This window comes from Natrix helvetica (genome assembly GCF_964273705.1).
Source record: "Natrix helvetica genome assembly, chromosome: 9".
NCBI lineage: Eukaryota > Metazoa > Chordata > Lepidosauria > Squamata > Natricidae > Natrix > Natrix helvetica.
The window spans coordinates 1,891,360-1,910,275 of NC_138560.1; the positions used below are offsets into that span (position 1 = coordinate 1,891,360).

Genomic DNA, 18,916 nt, shown 5'->3' on the forward strand with positions numbered 1-18,916 from the left:
CCTCTGCAGAAGTTTTGCGTGGGATGTTTTGAAGCAACAGAGTTTTTGGGGTAGCGGAAAGGAAACAGGAAGGGCTGGTTGGGCGGGGCAGGACTGGCCGGCGGGGGGGAAATGGATTGAATGGCAGGAAACGGGCCTGGAGATAAGGTGACGGGCAGGACACGGGCTGGGAGGCTGCACTTCAGGGATGGGGGAGGCCTGGAGCCGATTGGGACAATTTGAAGCCGATGAAGGACGGTTGCTGGAATTGGGTATGGCCAGTCTAGAGAAAAGAACGGCTGGGGAGGACAGGATAGCAGCCTTCCAGTATTTGAGGGGCTGCCCCAAAGAAGGGGGGGGGTCAACTTGTTTTCCAAAGCACCAGAAAGCAGGACAAGAAACAATGGATGGAAACTAACCAAGGAGAGGACCAACCTTGAATTAAGAAGAAACGTCCTGACATTAAGGACAATGATCCAGTGGAACAGCTTGCCACCAGAAGTTGTAGGTGCTCCAACACTGGAGGTTCTAAAGAAGAGACTGGACAGCCCCTTGTCTGAAATGGGAGAGGGTCTCCTGCTTGAGCGGGGGCTGGACTAGAAGACCTCCAAGGTCCCTCCCAGCTTCTATTTCTATTCTATTTCTATTCTATTCTGCTGTATTTTATTCTATTCTATTCTCTATGCTATGCTATTTTCTACTTTCTATCATTTTCTATTATTTTCCATTATTTTCTATCATTTTCTATTATTTTCCATTATTTTCCATTATTTTCTATTCTAATTCTATTCTCTAGTCTAGTCCCGTCTAAGGAGAGAAGCAGCCTTGAACAAAGGAGAAACTTCATTCTACCAGGGAGGAGAATGAACCGGTGGGACCCCCGTCTCAAGGGTGGGAGCGGTCTCTGCCTTAACTCCAGAGGTGCCGAGAAGCACATTCTGCACATGCCCAGGAACACACCCACCAGGGCAGCTTCCCATCAACCAAAAAGCTTCCCCCCTTCCAATATAAGATGCTGTGGATGGATTCCAATATGGGGGGGGGGTGTGCTTTGTCTCCACCCAAATGCCTCTTTTTCACACCTCCCCCCCAGCTGGCTTTGGATGAGACCCCCCCCTCCGTCTGTCCAAGGCCACGTAGGCAAAGTGGTCCCCTCTTTTCATCATCTTCTGGTTGCCTTGGCGATAGCCTCCTCCCCTCCCCCACCAAGCTGCCTCCTTTTTGACAATGAGGGGGTGCCGGTTGCCATGGCAATGGGCCCTGGAGGCCAGCCGCCATGGATTGGGAGGTGGCGGAGGGCGGGGAGAGCCGCCGTGGGTTGCCATAGCAATCGCAAGCCGGGGAAGAGAAACTGAGGATGCGGGACCCATCTTGGGGATGGGGGAGGTTGAGTGGGGGCAAGCAATTTGTTGGAGGGTTCAGTCTTCTAGACATCCTTATCTCCTCCTCCTCCTCCTCATCCGCCTTCTTTCCTTTCCTCCCTCCCTCTCCTCCTTCTGCTTTTCTTTTTCTCCTTCTTTTTTCTTCCTCTTCTTCCTCCCTCCCTCCTCCTTTTCCTTCCTTCCTTCTCCTTCTTCTACCTTCTCCTTCTCCCACCTTCCTTCTCCTTCCTTCTCCCCTCTCTTCTTTTCTCTCTTCCCTCCTTCTCCTTCTTCTTCTTTCCTTCTCCCCCCCTCCTTCCCCCAAGCAAAGTGCAATCCTTCCGTGCTGCAACCTCCTTCTGTTGCCCCCAAAAGCCGCATTTCCCCTTCAGAGCCATCCTTCCCTTCTCTCTGCTCCTTCCCTGCTTCCCTTCCCTGAAGCTGATTCTCAAAGCCCCTGCTTTGCATGCCCAAAGTCCTGGCAACGTTGGCATCATCGCCTCTAAATAACAACCGGGCCACACGGGGAGAACCAGAACGGCAGTGGGTGGGGCCAGGGTGCCAACTGGGCAGGGCCATGTCATCCCAAGGGCAAAGATTTTGGACGGAAGGACCCCGGGATTGTTTGGCTTGGCGTTTTGAACTCGGGGGTCAACACAGCCAAAGAAAAGGGAATCCCGATAAAAATAAATGTTAGGCTATTTCGTCTTTCCTACACAAAACGGAAGGCAGGCAAGCTGGACCATTAAATTTGGATGGGAGTCTAGAAACCTCGGACTCTTTATTTGCAAGAAGTGGGATCAGGGAAAAATCTTTCTTGTTGCAAGATCCCTGAATCCAGAATCCTGCGGGACGGATCCAGCGAGCAGCTCCTCTTCCGGAATGCCTTTCCGTTCTTTGCTCCAAATTTTATTCACAGCTAATCCTCGACTTACGACCCTAATTGCCCCCCCCATTTCCATTGGTAAGCAAGACAGCTGCCATGAGCTTTGCCCCATTTTACGACATTTCTTGTCATGGTTGTTGTGTGAATCTCTGCAGTCGTAAAGTTAGTCACACCGTTTCAATCTGGTTTTTGCTTCTCAGAAGCAGGATCACATAACCCCGAGACACTGCCACCGTCACAAATACGAGTCACTTGCCGAGCGGCTGAGTTTTAACTACATGACCAGGGGGATGCCGCAATGGTTGTAAGTGCGAGAGATGGTCACAAATCACTTTTTTTCAGTGCCGCTGTTCCTTCCAATGGTCACTCAATGAACCGTTATAAATCAAGGACAACCTGTATTAAATTTCTATGCTGCCCATAGAAATTTGTGGCCACTTGTCACTCCAAGCCGAGTCCCCTTCCAGAGCTGCCGAGTCCCAATTTAAAATGTGATTTTCCCCCCCTCCACGCAGGGACCACCGAGCGGGTATGCCTGGTGCAAGGCACGGCCGAAGCTCTCAATGCCGTCCACAACTTCATTGCCGAGAAAGTCCGAGAAATCCCCCAGTCGGTGGTGAAACCCGAGTCCGTCAATATCCTGCAGCCACAGACCACCATGAACCCTGATCGAGCCAAGCAGGTGAGGAATGGGGAGGGGGGGTATTTCATACCGGTGGGGGGTTTTCATTTACTGGTGGGAAAATGTGTAGTTTTGGGAAAGAAAAAAGAGGAGATTAGAGCGAAGGGCATTTCACTTAATTTGTTCCAAATCTGAGGCTCTTCAAATAGATTAAGACCAGAGGGGATTTTTTAAAAAAAGTTTTGGCAATTTTAAGATGAGTGGACTTCAACTCCCAGAATTCTGGGTGGGTGGCTGGGGGATTCTGGGAGTTGAAGTCCACCCCTCTTAAAGTTGCCAAGTTTAAAAAACCCTGGATAAGCCCACAATTCCCATCATCCCCAGACCAGCGAAATTCAAGGAGTGGTGTAATCCAACGCATTTAGATGCTATCAGATTCGGCCACAGCATTATTATTTGAGAAAGATATATATCTTATATATATATTGGCTCCTGTTACCTTACCAATCCATTGGTTGCAAAATATTGGAAGTCTAAAGGTTAAGCAGATGCTTCTGAAAATCTCTACCCGAAATGCTATGAAGGCTTTTCATCACCTCTCATTTTCATTCAGTTTTTCCTGAGCGCCGAACATTCAGACCGCGTGCTATTTTTTACCATTTTGCTGGTACAGCCGAGAGTCTTATTTTGGTCTTTAATTGATGATTAAACATTGCAGAGGGCTGTCAAACTAGACTTCTCTTTCTATTATTTGCTAAGTTTGAAACGGGATCTAAATTCAGGCCCGGCACGTGGACTGACAGTCAGGCCCTTTTCAAATATCAGTTCCAACGGATTCTTTCTGAGAGATATTTAAAACAGTTCTTCATTTCTCCTGCATGGAAAACCTGGGCCTGTTACATTTCAGCAATGCATATTTTGATTGATTGATTAAATTTATAAGCCACCCATCTCGCTATCTGAGAGCGATTCTGAGCAAGTTACAGTGCAATAAAATAAGAATATAAAAACACATTTATCAGTGTAGAAACACTTAACATTACAGGAAATCAAGAGAGGAAAAGAATAAAAACCCATCAGAATATCTCCACTCTCAAAATAAAACCTTAAAAAGCTGCCTCAACTCCCACATGGGTGGCCAATAAGTTTGATAAACAAATAAAAATAAAATAAATCAACAAAAAAGGCAAAAACAAAACCTGCCTTCTGATTAAACAAATAAACAGCCCCAAACCAATTCATGCTTTTATAAAAAAGGAGCTGCTTAGAGAAACATTGGTATTTTTCCTATTACCAGAAGAAAATGCTTTGAAAAAGTATGAGGTGGCCTCTTTCTCTCTTTTTCTTTCTTTCTCTCTCTCTTTCTCTCTCTCTTTCTCTCTTTCTGTCCCTTCCTTTTCCTTTCTCTCTCATTCTTTCTCTCTTTCTTTCTGTCTCTCCTCCTTTTTCTCTTTCTCTCTTTCTCTCTTTCTTTTTCTTTCTTTCTCCCCCCCACTCCTCTCTCTCTTTTGCCATTCAGTCTTCATGTACACAGAAGGGATTGGCTCACAGGTCTGCATTGTCCCTGGATTGTGCCATTACCATGACAGCCAGTTGTGGGCTGTGGCGACACGTCAGGCGCAAAAATGATGCCACATTTACACAGGAGGCAGGAATGTGGTACAGGTCACTTTATCTGCCCGTCTGGATAGATGTGGGAAGAGAGAAAGTGTTTCTTAAAGGCATCCTTGACTCCTAAAAATACCCTTCCTTTCTCAGGCTTTGCAACCTTTCCCCCACATTCTTATGAAAATGCCTTTTTAAAACATATTTTTTAATCCTGCCTTTATTATTTTTGGAAATAACTCAAGGTTACAAACGTATCTAATACTCCTTCATTCTCATGTTTTTCTCACAACAACAACAACAGCAACCTTGTGAGGTGGGCTGGGCTGAGAAACCCATTGGGATTGACCCAAAGTTATCCAGCTGGCTTTCAAATCAACAGGGAAGTCAGATTCACTTAACAACCATGTTACTTAACAGCTGCCGTGATTCCCTTAACCCACCGTGGCAAGAAAAGTCATAAAATGGAGCAAAACTCCCTTAATGGATTTTTCACTTAGCAACATAAATTTGGGATTCAGTTGTGGTCATGAGTCAAGGCCTACTTGTATGCACTCCAATCTCCAGAGCCAGCAGCATTATTAAAGAAACACACAAAAGCACCCACAAACACACAATCTTGTTCAAGGCCCCATTTAATTATATCTGAACCCTAGCAGTCTAACTTAATCCCAGGATACGTCGAGGGTCTTCTGATGTAAACCCGTGTACGTTCAGCTGTTCGGGCAGAGGAACCGCCCAAATTCCCCACGTGCCTGCTTGTCTTCTAAATTCACCATCCCGGGCAACAACCAAACAGCAAAGGCAAGCTTCTAGTCCTCATGCATAATTCACATTTCCCCGCTCCTTGTCGGGAAAGGGCACATAAGGTTCCAGCTATAAGTAGAACAAGTTTTGTTTTCCTCTCATGTGTGCATTTGGGCGTGTGTGTGTGTGTGTACGCTCAGACAGAGATTTCACTTTCTATCACGTCTAAGATGGAACGCCTGGAGCCCAAACATGTCAAAACTCCCCTTGTCCCTCCGTTGAAAGGTTCACAAGGCAGCCCAACCCGGAATTGTTCTAAATCTTGAGGGTTTCAATGGAAGGAGAATGATGCTGTCCGTGGTGCTGAAGGCAGTTTTGCTATTAGGGCTGTTTGGCAGAGAAGAATACAGGATTATATATTTTTTTTAATTTAAAAAAAGGAGAGGAGGAGGAAGAAAATTAATGGGTCCCCATTGTCTGTGGTTTATTTTATATGACTTTTTAACTTGCCCCTTACAAGACAAGTCAAAGCCTTAGTAAGGGCACACTTGGAATACTGTGTCCAGGTTTGGTTCACCTCACTATAAAAAAAGTTGTTGAGACTCTAGAAAGAGTGCAGAGAAGAGCAACCAGGATGATTAGGGGACTGGAGGCTAAAACAGTTGAACGGTTGCAGGAACTGAACCTGGCTAGTCTAGTGAAGAGAAGGACCAGGAGAGTCAGGATAGCAGTCTTCCAATATTTGACGGGCTGCCCCAGAGAGGATGGGATCAAGCTGTTCTCCAAAGCCCCTGAAAGCCAGACAAGGAAGAATGGATGGAAACTGACCAAGGAGAGATTCAACCTGGAAATAAGGACGAATTTCCTGACAGTGAGAACAATCAACCCATGGAACAGAAGTTGCTTTCGGAAGTTGTGGGAGCTTCATCCCTGGAGGCTTTCAAGAAGAGACTGGACGCCATCTGTTAGAAATGGTGTAGGGTCTGCTTTGGCGGAGGGTTGGACTAGATGACCTACAAGGTCCCTTCCAACTCTGTTAATATCAGGGATGGGTTGCTGCTGGTTTCACTACTGGTCTGCAACCTGTGTGCTGTTCAGTGTAAATTGTTCTTCAACGTCTCACTTAGCGATATAAATTTTGGGCTCAACTGTCGTCGTACGTCAAGGACTACCTGTAGAAACCCTAAACCTGTGTCAATAAACATAATTGCTGGGGGGGGGTTGGCATGACATTGTCCTGATGAGTAAGAGGATGGGCTGTGGGACACACTAGGTCAGAAAGAACATAATCCCATTGTTTTTATTAGGGATGATATCAGAAAAATGTGATAAGAAAAGTATGTGTTTAACATCACATGTCTTAATAGCAGCAAGGATTATCTTCGTGCAATATTGGAAAAACGAAGAAACATCGCAAGATGGAGAGATAATTAGGAAGGTATTAGATTGTGCAGAAATGGATAGGCTGACATTGAAAATTAAACAGAAAGAAGACATAGAATATCATCAAACCTGGAACTTATTTTACCAGTGTTTGGAAGAAAAGGGGAGGGGAGTAAGAATGGACCCTGTATTGCTAAAGCAAATTAAATACGCAGACAACACGATGCTCATTAAACACTAGGAAATGTACCGTATTTTTTCGGAGTATAAGATGCAGCTTTCCCCCCATCCCCAAAAGAGCGTGGAAATGTTGATGCGTCTTATACACTGAATACAGCCATTATTGGCCTCCCAAAGCCCCCCCCATCCCATTTTTGTAAAAAATGGTTGAAAAACGGGCCATTTTTTGCAAAAATGGGGGTGTTTTGGCCTTCCTCAACCCTCCAGAAGCACTCTGCAGGCTTCAGTAGGGTTGGAGGAAGGGGAAAATGCCCCCATTTTGGTGAAAAACAGGGGCGTTTTTGTCTTCTCCCAGTCCTGCTGAAGACTGCCGAGGGCTTCTGGAGGTCGGGGAGGAGAAAAACCTTTTTTCTTACTTACCTCTTTGAAATCTTGGTGCATCTTATATACCAGTGCGTCTTATAGTCTGAAAAATATGGTAATTAATAGAAAATTAATAACATTTTTTTTAAAAAAATGACATCATCCCAGTTTACCTGAGTTTAGCATGATGCGCCATCATGTGGGACGTAGAAGTGGGCTAGAAGAAGTCACAATCCGAACTCAATGCTCTCCCTCTCCTTTCCCCCCCAAATTCAGGCTAAGGTGATCGTCCCAAACAGCACAGCCGGGCTGATCATCGGCAAAGGCGGCGCCACCGTCAAAGCCATCATGGAGCAGTCCGGCGCTTGGGTGCAGCTGAGCCAGAAACCCGAAGGCATCAATCTCCAGGAACGCGTGGTGACCATCAGCGGTGAACCCGAGCAGATCCACAAGGCCGTCGACATCATCGTCCAGAAGATCCAGGAGGATCCGCAGAGCAGCAGCTGCCTCAACATCAGCTACGCCAACATTACTGGCCCAGTGGCCAACTCAAACCCAACCGGATCGCCCTACGCCAACTCTACAGACGTTCTACCAGCGGCTGCTGCGGCCGCCACCGCTTCAGGCTTGTTGGGCCACACCAGCCTGGCCGGGGTTGGTGCCTTCCCAGCTGCCCTGCCGGGTTTTTCCGGCAGCGACCTCTTGGCCATCAGCACAGCACTCAACACCTTAGCGAGTTACGGATACAACACCAATTCTTTGGGGCTCGGCCTCAATTCAGCCGCTGCTTCTGGGGTTCTGGCCGCAGTAGCCGCCGGAGCCAACCCAGCCGCTGCTGCCGCCGCTAACCTCTTAGCTTCGTATGCCAACGAAGCTTCTACGAGTACCACGGCCCCAGCCGGTGCAGTTGGCGCCTTCACCTTGGGCTCTTTAGCGGCGGCCACCGGGGCGGCCAACGGCTACTTAGGGACCGCCTCCCCATTGGTGGCCAGCTCCTTCCTAGCCACCGAGAAGCTAGTGGAAAGCGCTAAAGATATGGTGGAGATCGCGGTGCCGGAAAACCTAGTCGGTGCCATTTTGGGCAAAGGCGGGAAGACGTTGGTCGAGTATCAGGAGCTGACGGGGGCCCGCATCCAGATTTCCAAAAAGGGGGAATTTATTCCAGGTACCAGGAACCGTAAAGTCACCATCACCGGCACGCCAGCCGCCACCCAAGCCGCGCAATATCTCATCAGCCAGCGAGTAACGTACGAGCAAGGAGTCCGGGCCACCAACCCACAGAAAGTGGGATAAGAGGAGGTCAAAGAGAAGGCTTGGGGAGGGGAGGAATAGGTTCAATCAGTCCTTTAATCGTGAGAAATGGTAACCGCCATGACCCCGGCCCCTGCCCAGTGCCCGTCTCTCTCTGCCACACACATACACACACACACACACAGACACACACACAGATACACAGAGCCCCCTCCGATTGGGATGCAGCCCATCATATTCTGCCGGACGTTTATTTCAGCAACGGTGTGGCCTGAATGTGTATATATTTCTCTCTCTCTCTCGGTCTATCTATCTATCTATATATACTTGCCGACGTTTTCTTTTCTTTTTTTCAGTTGATGGATTTGAATAGAAAAAAAAAAGATTTTTTTAAAAAGAAAACCGTCCTCTTTCTTTCCCTCTCGGTTTCTGGGTCTCTGAACAATTCCCATGGAGCAAGGACCAACCTCTCTGGCTTTCTTTCCCCCGCCCCCCCCCCCTCTCTCTCTCTCTCTCACTCTCTCACTCTCTCTCCAGGAGAGGGTACAGCAGCTTCAGGATCTCCGGGGGGGGGGGTAGATGACCAGGTTGGGTCTTGGGAAGGAAACGGGGAAGGAGTTAGGCCCGGACCGGATGCGTGACATGATTCCTGCCATGATATATTCCGCTTCTCTCGCGGAGCGAAACGGGTTTGCGCTTCTGAGTTGCGTTGTTCGCCCTGAAGGAAGTTGAGGTGGAAGAAGGGAGGCTGGGGAGTAACAACCTTCTTCCGTGGGCTTTGAAACAAACAACGACATTTATTCAAAGCACATTTTTACAGGTAGTCCTCGACTTACGACCACAACTGAGCCCAACACTTCCGTTGCTAAGTGAGGCAGTGGCTCAGTGAGTTCCACCCCCTTTTACGACCTTTTCACCACAGCCGTTCAGCGAATCTCTCCCATTTTTCAGTGAATTGTGGCTTCCTGCCCCCCCTCCCCTCCCCTCCCTTGATTTCGCGTGCCGGAAACCGGCTGGGAAGGTCGCAAAAGGGAATGGCGCTGCAGCCGTCATAAGTGCATGCCAGTTGCCAAGCTCCCAAAGTTAGATCGGGGGGACCGTGGGGAACACTGCAGCAGCCATAATTGTGAGAACTGTTGATAAAAGATCACTTTGCTCAGTGCCGTCGTAACTTTGAGCGGTCATTAAATGAATGGTTGCAATTCGAAGACTACCTGAATTCTTATTTGTTCATAGGGAAAAGCTGTGTCCTTTCTCTCCATTTCCCCAACCCCTGGTGATCAAAGCAAAGTCCTTCGATGGACGCGTGGCAGAGAAGGTCTGTTGTCTGTGTTCTAGTGGAGGAGGAGGAGCTTGAACCCGGGGTAGAGGACTGGATCCAGGTATTGACGCAGCAGGGAACATATGACGATAGGGGTCTTCTTGTCTTGCTGGGGATGTGGCCCAGAGTTCCTGTGGTGACTCTTCCTAGGTTCTTGGGATGAGCGTCTCCCCCATTGCAAAGAAGGCTGAACCTCCTGAGATACAACCTGGAGTCCTGGGTGGAGAAGGTCAGAAGGTCCTTGTGGGAGGAAAGTCAGACTCGTGGAGACCTTCTCCTTCCTGTGGTCCACCTACGATTTTTGGTGTCTTCCTTACCCAGATGAGGTGCTGCGTCCCCTCTACTCTCCCATCCAGTTGTGTTTGGGCCACAGGAAGATCTTCATACATGGAGGTGCCACCTGAACCTGGAAAGGCCCAGCTTTTAACTGCAACTCTTAGCAACAGTGGTGGGGAATTTGGAAGGAACAACGTGGCCATGAAAGCTTCTGTTTCTCCTGGGGGACCAATCAGGTGCAGCCTGGTGAAGAAACCGAAGTTGTCAGTATTATGGGCTGTGGAGCTTCTCCTCAAGCCCAGACAATGGCATTGATTCACCCTCTGGTGTGATGTTCACTCCCAGAATTCCCCAGCCAGCAAATCTGTTGTATCTCAGGAGGTTTCAATCTCCCATCAGAATTTGGGGAGTTGAAGTCCACGCCAATTTCGAGCTGCCAAGGTTGAGAACTTGCTCTTAGTAGAAACCAGCAGTATTACTAACCCACCATGGGACTCTGCTCCCTTCCTTCATGAATCTTCCCAGTGACTGTGTTCTGGTCTTCGTGTAGTTCGTTTGTTTTTAAGATCATAGTTTGATCAGGGCTTCCTGTCCTCGGTATGAACTTCGAGTAGCCGCGAAGGCCACGTCAAGAACAGGTCCCACCACCCAAGGGGTGACTGTCCCCTTGGTAGGACTCTCTGCCTCTTGATCTTCTAGTTTGATTAGTTACTAAAGGGGATGGCCAATGGGTTTTTCTCCCCCTCTCTTTCTCTCACCCTCAAAAGGGTGCAATGGATGGAATGAATAAATTTTTAAAAAAATACACAGGGTATTTCTCCCTGCAATGTTTACATATCAGGCTCGCGACGTTCCCTCCGTCCGTAGGGCGCTCGCCAGCTTGTCGGCTTTTGAAGGTTGCCAGCATTTTAACCAAGAGTTTCTTGATCTGGGTTCCCCCCTGAGGATGATCGGAGTCCAGAGTCGGCCAGCCAGGCTGCACAAATCGACCCCAAGTCATTGCAGTGTTTGTGGTAGCTTGCTCTTGGTGTGCTTCTCCTAACGACGATGGTGTTTATATCCAAACAGGGCTGGGAAAGTTAGCTTGAGTGAGGGCCTCGTGTGGTGGGCTTGTCTGATGGCTTGTGACAGTTTAAAGCCTACCTCTTCACGGAAAGTCCCACCGAGGTATAGATGCTAGGATGATGGGTGTCACTGGTGGATGTCTACCTGGGCGTTGCGTTGGTTGAGCTAGGCTTGTTGGAAATGAAATGGGGTTGGCGACCTCACGTTTCTTGAAGTTTGGGGGAGACATCCCACGTGAGCCCTAGGGAGCCCCAATGTCCTGTAGGAGAGAAGTTGCATTTGGTGTCCTTCTCAAGACTCCAAGAAGCTGGAAAAAGCAATTAAGGAGAGAAGGTCTCCAGCCTCAAGTTTCTTCTCTTGAGGGCTTTGGCCAGGTCCTTGTCTGTCCCTCTGGCAGAAATTTTCCTATGCTGCATTAAAACTCCCCCCCCCCTCCACTCCCTCGACTCTTCAGCACTGAGTTATGGACTTTTGCAATATTTCAGTGACTCTCAAAAGGGAGGGGGAAACCACGGTTCCTTTCAGAGGGTCTCCAACCATGGTGGGGGGGGGGAGATTCAGCTCTGCCAGGAAAGAACTTAGCACACACATCTTTCCTTGACGCTCTTAAAACGAAGAGTTTGATCAACTGACTGGCTGTCTTAGGCCAATGGCTCTGGTTTTGGGGCAGTAGAGGTTGGGACATATAACGGGTGGGTGGGTGGGTGGGTGGGTTTAATCTCTTAGGTAGTAGCATGTGTCTGTTTACCTTCTTAGGCCGAAGGGAGGGTCTTAAGACTCTGAAAACCACTAGAGAACAAACAAAAATGAAAAATGTGAAACTTATATATATATACTATTCATGTGTTGGTTTTTTTTAAAGGAAGCAATATCTATTTAGCATCTTGCACTGATTTTATGGAGTAAGAATGACAGCAAAAAGCATTTTATTGACCGAGGTTTGCAGCTAGGGAGGTTTTTTGCAGGCAGTGGGGGGGGGGACGGACCCCTGCCTTTCCACTGGCTGAGATTCTTCTTATCCTTCTTAGTTTTTACAATGAACAAAAAAATACTGTTGCAGTTCTGCAGGTGCATCGCATATCATGCTTTCCTTGGGGTGGGCTCGGGGTGGGGGTGGGGGGTGGGCTGAGGGGAGAAGGGCGATACGGAACAGATTCTTGTGCCAAACTCTGCGTCTTTTTAAATATGGGCAGTATTGAAGGGAGAAGGAGCCTCTTGCCGATTTCTGCCTTCCCGCCACCCCCCCCCCCCAAAAAAAACCCTGTGCATATTTCGACAGTACAGATCGTCCTCAACTTACGACTCCCCTTTGGACCCTAGTTTCCATCACTGGGGGTCGTTAAGCAAGTGAGGCCCGATTTTACGAACTTTTTTGGCAAAGCAAATTATTGCAGTCGTTAAGCAAATCAGATGGTCATTAAATGAATCCATCCCCCCCTATTGACTTGTCCTGAAGTCAACTGGGAAGTTCTCAGCTGGCGATCTCGTGACACCCCCTGAGACAGTTGCAACTGTTGAAAATACTCTCCGGTTGACAACTGCCCTGAATTTTGATCACCTGACCACGGAGAATTCTGCAGTGGTCGCAAGGGCGAGGACCGGGTTCTCAGTCCCTTTTTTTCCAGTGCCATTGTAATTTCTGGCAGTCGCTAAACGGAATGGTCATAAGTTGAGGATGACCCCTATCTGGTCTCTGCTTCTTCTTCTTATTTCATCCCACGTTCTCCCTCCGGAGGTTGTGTGCCGGACTGGCCGCCTTTCGGTATCACAATTGTGCGCCAAGGATGCGAAGATTCGGCAAGAAATAAGAACTGCATTCTGCCTCAAATTGGGCTCTGGTTTTAATGAAAGAAGCCAGCTGTTGCACTTTGCAAATTCCGCAAATTTGGAAATCCTGCAAATTGCAAAAAAGAAAAAAAAAGAATTGCAATTTGTTGCAATTCGGGAGGCAGAAAATCTCAATTCCCCTAGCAGAATTCCTGCTGTTTCCCCAGCCTTTTAGAATGAGGTCTCCAAGAAGAAAATACATTGGGTCTAGAAATAAAACTAGACTATTGGGAGGTGAAGTCCACGAGTCTTAAAGTGGCCAAGATTGGGGGGCCCTGGTTTAATTCGTCCCCAAAACCTGCTGCCGTCCCAGGCTGGGGAGAGATGTCCATTTAATTCAGAGGTGGGCAATTCATTTCCAAGCCCTTTTTCCATGCCTCTCCTTCTTTTCACTTTCCTCCTTCAAATCCACACAATTACAGGCAGTCCTCGATTTACGACCACAATTTCGGTTGCTAGCGAATCCACCCCCCTTTGACTTGACTTGTCAGAAGATCACTAATGGTGATCACATGATCTGCAACTTTCATAAATTCATGCACCTGAATTTTGAATTTTGATCACTTGACCACAGGGTGGGGGATGCTGCAATGGCCATAAGTTTGAGGACTGAGTCGTGTCTCTCTTTTTCAGTGCCCCGAACGGTCGCTAAACAAGACCTTTTATTTTTCTAAACAATCCAAAGTTTGGGATCACCCAAAGACAATTCTTGTCCGCAGAATTCCTTCTCTGAAGAACAAATATTACTGACATATCCTAAAAAGACGCACTCCCCCCCCCCCCATTTTTGAAGTGCCAAACGACTATTATTTATAGGGAACGTGCAGCTTTTAAAATAAAATTGAAAAGAGGAAAAATGTTGGGGAAACTAGGGGCATTTTAATATTTAAAAACAAACGTTTAAAAAAAACCAGATAAGTGTAGTTAGCGGATCTGGAACCTGGATCCTTAGTAGCTTTTAAATATATAAATATAAATATAAATATATATATATATATATAATTTTTTTTCTATTAAAAAAAAGAGAGAGGCCGTTAAGGACTTTCTGTCACTGTTTAGGAATCTCCGTCACTGTCTTGATGCTGATCTCGGGTTGGTTGGAGGCCTGATTCCTAAATATTTTCCATCGCAATCTTAGGAGGTGTGATTGTCTGCTGATTCCTTTGGGGAAGTGTGACTCTGCTTAGCGAAACAATGTCGGTGTTCTACCGTATTCACTGGGGTGGTTTTTCTGTTTTTAAACAACAAAAAACAAGAGAGCAAAACGAAACTCCAAATCCGATAAAATGCCATGGGTTGGTTGTTGTTGTTGTTGTTGTTTTTTGAGAGCAAAGAGAGCAGATTCCTGCATTTGCTGAGCCTAACCCTGCTTTGGTAGGGGAAAAAAACACGTAACCTTACTTACTCAGGCATATGCTGGTTTGCGAGAAAAGAGGAGAGACGAATGAGAGGAAGGCCGGGCGGTTTGTTCAGAAAATCCTAAAGTGATGGATTGATACCCAGCTCTAGAAAATGTGGAATATTCTTCCTCCTCCAGCAAACGGTGGGGTTTTTGGGGGGCTGCAGGCCTCTTTGGATACCCGAGAGGTTAACAAAACCAGCCCTGGGGATTTTAGCTACATGTTGCTAAATTCCCTCCCCAACCATGTCGTCTCTCCATCCTAAACCAGAATCAGGTCTCCTTGACGTCAATGGGAGCCCTGTGCAAGTCAATCAGTGTTTGCTGTGAAGCACCCCAGTTTTTGGATCAGCCGGCTGTTTCCCACGCTGGGATTATATGACCTCTCATGAATCTCAAGGGTGGGATTGAGAATTGGGAATTACTCCCAGCTTTGACCTGGTTCTCCGAACCCCCGATGGAGATGGGGAAACCACGTCGGTGTGCCGGGTCCATCCTCCACTGACGGCATCCCTCGGCTGCACCTGGAGAGGGAAGCAGGGCCAGCAATGGCGGACTTTGGCCATCCAAGGGCCTGTTTCTCCTTTCTTGGCCAGATTCCATTACTGGGACTCACTGGGACCTCCAGGTTCTCTCCCTCCCTCACCCCACCCCATTTGCATCAGTTCCTAAAGGGACCGTCCTTGGATGCATGAGTCCCCTCTCCCCTCTCGGTGCACAGAAGGACAGTGTTGCTTGAGCAAAGCAGTGGTGAAACAAGACTTTTGAGCTTTTTCATGTGCCAAATATGAGCCAGATGTTTTTTCTGAAACCCATAAGGACAGATATTTGTTTGGGTGGGGGGGAGAAGGCAGCCGGGGAAAGTGGCCCAGCCCGGCTGGACTTCTGTTGATGTTCCCTCTTCCTGGTGTCTAATCCAAGTTCTCCTGTCCGGCTTGGATTCACTCTCTAAGTCACTCCCATCTCCTGCCAAACCGGAGCAGGGAAAACCTACTTGGTGCTTCGGAACCCAAGATGAGGCCTGGAAGAGGGTCAACCCCAGAGGGGGGAAAAGAAAAAAAAGGGGTGTGTGGGGTGTGTGTGAAATGTTCCTCTCCCCAAATTCCAAACCCTGAAGGACCAAGACGCAGCATCTGTCGTAGCTCCTCATAAGTCCCCGTCACCCAGCTGGAGAAACACAAGTGGCGAGTGGCATCCTTGCATCCCCTCCCTTCCCTTCCTCTCCGCATCGATCATCTCAATTGTGGCTAGTCCCTTGTCTTCCTCCTTTCTTGATTTCCAGGGCATTTGGATCAAAATCAAAAATGGTGGTTTGGTGGCAGGAGGAAGGGGATGAGCGAAGGGCCGAGCAGACCTGCGACTGAGGTCTCCTCACAGTGGTGGCCCCCACACAGTTGAACGTGAACGTTTTGTCAGGCACAATTCCTCACCACCCCTCGTGTGAACATCCCCGTGTTTCGAATGCAGAGCCTCCATAACTTTTTTCCCTTCCGCCGCCTTCCTTTCCTTAAAAGCCGCCTGATACTTCTTATGTTGGTTTGTGTCGGGACATTCTCATTAACCTGGAGCATCCTTTTTTCCATTCAGCATTTTGGCACGTCCGCCCACCACAAAGTTCTCTCTATAAATATATATATAAGTATATACATATATATATATATATATTATTTTTAAAACCTCCAACACACACTTATTCTAAAGCAGCGTGGGACTCTTTCTTACAATAGCTGGCTACCTCCGGACTGCTCTTTTTCCCCCCCTCCAAAATCCACCTCCATATCTTCCTCCTCCACATCAAGAACATTTCTCAAGTGTTGTTTTCTTGGGGCGATGCAACCTTTCATCTTTTCCAACGTTTGTTTGTTTGTTTTTTTCCAAAGTCAACTTTTTTGCTTCATCCGAATTTGGGGCAACCCCCATCTCGAATTCTCCCGCTGCCGGGGACCGCCTCATCTCGTTCCGATCCGTCTTCTGAACTTCCGAACTTCACCCCTCTCCTCATTTTGAACTTTTTAACAACCCACCTTCTATGTTCATCCAACCTGTGTTTTATGGAATCCTTCCTCATCTTCCATATTACAAAAAAAAAACCCAGAAACAAAAGAAAAAAAACATTTCAAAAAATTATATATATAAATATATATATAAATATTAAGGGCGGGAGGGTGCGAAAGGAAGAGGGGGAGAAAAAAAACCCGCAAGAGACTGGCCAGGTCTTAACGATTAAGACGATTCGAAGAGGGGATTTGATGTTACAATTTTTTTTCCCTTTTAACCGTGAAGAAAAAGAAAGAAAGAAAAAAAACCGTTTCTCCACCATTGCTTCATTGTAAATGCTTGGTTTCTGTTTTAAACATGTCTGCGGAGTTGGGAGGCGAGGGGGGGGGGGAGAAGACAGGGGTAGAAGGGAGACCATGACTTATTTTTATGTTTATGTTTATTTTACTTTATTTTTTTTTTCTGTTCCCAAACATCAGAGGCCCAGCCATGCATGAAAGAACTGGAGGTTTGGAAAGCAAAACAGGTCCGTTCATTTAATTTGCCCGGAAAAAGAGCAATGAAGACCCGAGGATGGTTTTCTATTTATTATGGCTCGTGATTATTGCAATCGGAAGTGATGGAATGGTGCCCTTTCTGCCGTGAGGGGAAATGATAGCGTTATGCATTAAACCATCTCACGCGGATAAAAGAAAATAAAACTTACCTTCCGTGGTAGACAGCTCCAAGAGAAGGATGTGTACAAAAACACTCAAAAAAGGAAGTCTTTTTGCCCCTAATGGGATGCCATTCAAATTTGGGAGGAATTTTTAATTTTTTTCCAAATGAATTTTCTGGTGACCCCGGATGGATGATATTGGCACCGTTCACGGGTTAACCTAATTTATTCCCCAAAATTTGCAGCGAAACAGAAGACTTCAAACTTGGCAACTTGAAGACTTGTGGACTTCAATTCCCAGAATTCTCTGGAGTTGAAGAATTCTGGGAGTTGAAGTCCACAAGACTTCAAGTTGCCAAGTTTGGGGACCCCTGTATTCTCCCGCCATTCTTGGGATGTCTAGAACTGGGAAATGGAGAGCCACAAATTAATTTTGCATGATTTAAGTCCTGCTGCCTTTAGATAGCCAGATTTCCTTGCCTTTAGTGGTCATGAGTTCCCTCTTTCATGCCTATCAGAGTAGCGTTTCTCAACTTTAACCATGTTACGATGTGTGGATTTCCAACTCCCAGAATCCTAGGGAGTTGGGTATTCTGGGAGTTGAAGTCCACACATCTTAACATGGCTAAGGAAGGTTGAGAAACACAGCCATATAACAACATGTCTCTTTGTTCATTAGTGACCATATCTTAGAGAGCCCCAGGTATGGAGGCCTCCCTACAGATGTGATCCCCCTCAAGATGTGACCAAGATCTCTCCAGTTGAAACCACAGAGGGAAACCTGGAGAACTCCATCCAGTCTTCAAGATGGTCAACCCAAGTCAAGATGGTGGCCACTGTAGTGCAAGCAATCTTCTAGACAACTTCCATCACACAGGTGCAACCGCTATCTGGGCTTTTTTGATCATGCCTTGGAGACTGTCTTGTGGGAGACAGGTTTCCTCAACCTGGTTCTCTCCATGCTGATTAGGGTTCAGTTCCATTCCATCCTTGGTCAACATGAGTCACATCCTGGTAGCCCATCATCACCCGTGAGGTTGTCCATTTCAGTGTCAGGGTTCCAAATAGCATCCAAAATTAAATCAGAGTCCAAGGCGAAGTATTCCTCAACTTTCCAATTTATTAAGAGAGACATGTTGGCACATCTGTGGGAAACCCGAATCTGAAGGCTTCCCAGTTTTCCCTACCCAGTTGAAAGTTCAAGATCCTACCCCCACACCCACAAGTCCATCCCATGGTCCAATCTCCCACTGCCATGCTGGCAGCTTCCACCCATCCATTTCCGCTCAGGTGCAGAGATGCAGAGACAAAGGATGACCTTGGCTTTCCAGAAAGAATTTTGTTATGGCTACATAGCATCTAACTCCGTACAATCCCCCCCCTCCCATTTTCCCACCATAGAAAATGCATAGTAGAATAATAGGAAGTGTGGCAGGCCAAAGATCCAAAAGAAAAGATGGCTTCCGAAAGACCAGCTAAGGCTCACCATTCCCACTTGAAGAAGTCCAGCGAGACTTTGTCTCATCACAGACCCACAAACCTCCAGTTCCTTTTATACCAACTCGCTTGCAAATCATTCTGGATCTTTTGCGTTCTCCATCCAACCTCTCCTTTTGAACCGGAGCCTTCTGAAGTCTTACGGGGTTGGTGCCAAAAGGGAGCGGTCGCACAGCCAAGGAAAGCGTTATGGTCGAAAATGGGGTTATTTTTTTTTTCATTATTATTCTTATTATTTTAAAGGAGCAACTAAGTAAACCAATTCCACCCTCGTGGCTACCTTAGCAAAAAAGAGAAGAGAAAAAACAATTCAAGAAAAAAAAATTCTGAATGTCTTGGTAGGTTTGTGTGTTTTAGTGTAAAGTTGTGTATTGATTTTGTGCTTGGTGGAGTCAGCCTTTTTTTTTTTTTAGTGCTAATACTATTAACTCATTTCTTGTCATGATAAATGTCCATTCACGACATCTCTTCCGTCTTCTGTTGTCGTTTTTTCTTTAC

The 18,916-nt window shown here is 47.0% G+C and overlaps 1 protein-coding gene across 3 annotated transcripts in view; it reads left to right on the forward strand.

Moving 5' to 3' along the window:
* The window catches only part of NOVA2 (NOVA alternative splicing regulator 2), a 33,927-nt gene extending 24,992 nt beyond the window's left edge, over positions 1-8,935 (forward strand). For 2 of the 3 annotated variants that reach the window (XM_081961530.1, XM_081961531.1), the window contains 2 exons: positions 2,742-2,908; positions 7,403-8,934. In XM_081961530.1, coding sequence (XP_081817656.1) covers positions 2,742-2,908; positions 7,403-8,419 — 1,184 coding nt within the window. In that variant the 3' untranslated portion in view covers positions 8,420-8,934. Of the gene's footprint in view, positions 1-2,741; positions 2,909-7,402 lie in introns of all 3 variants that reach the window. The other variant, XM_081961529.1, reaches the window with a different exon arrangement.
* The last annotated feature ends 9,981 nt before the right edge of the window (positions 8,936-18,916 follow it).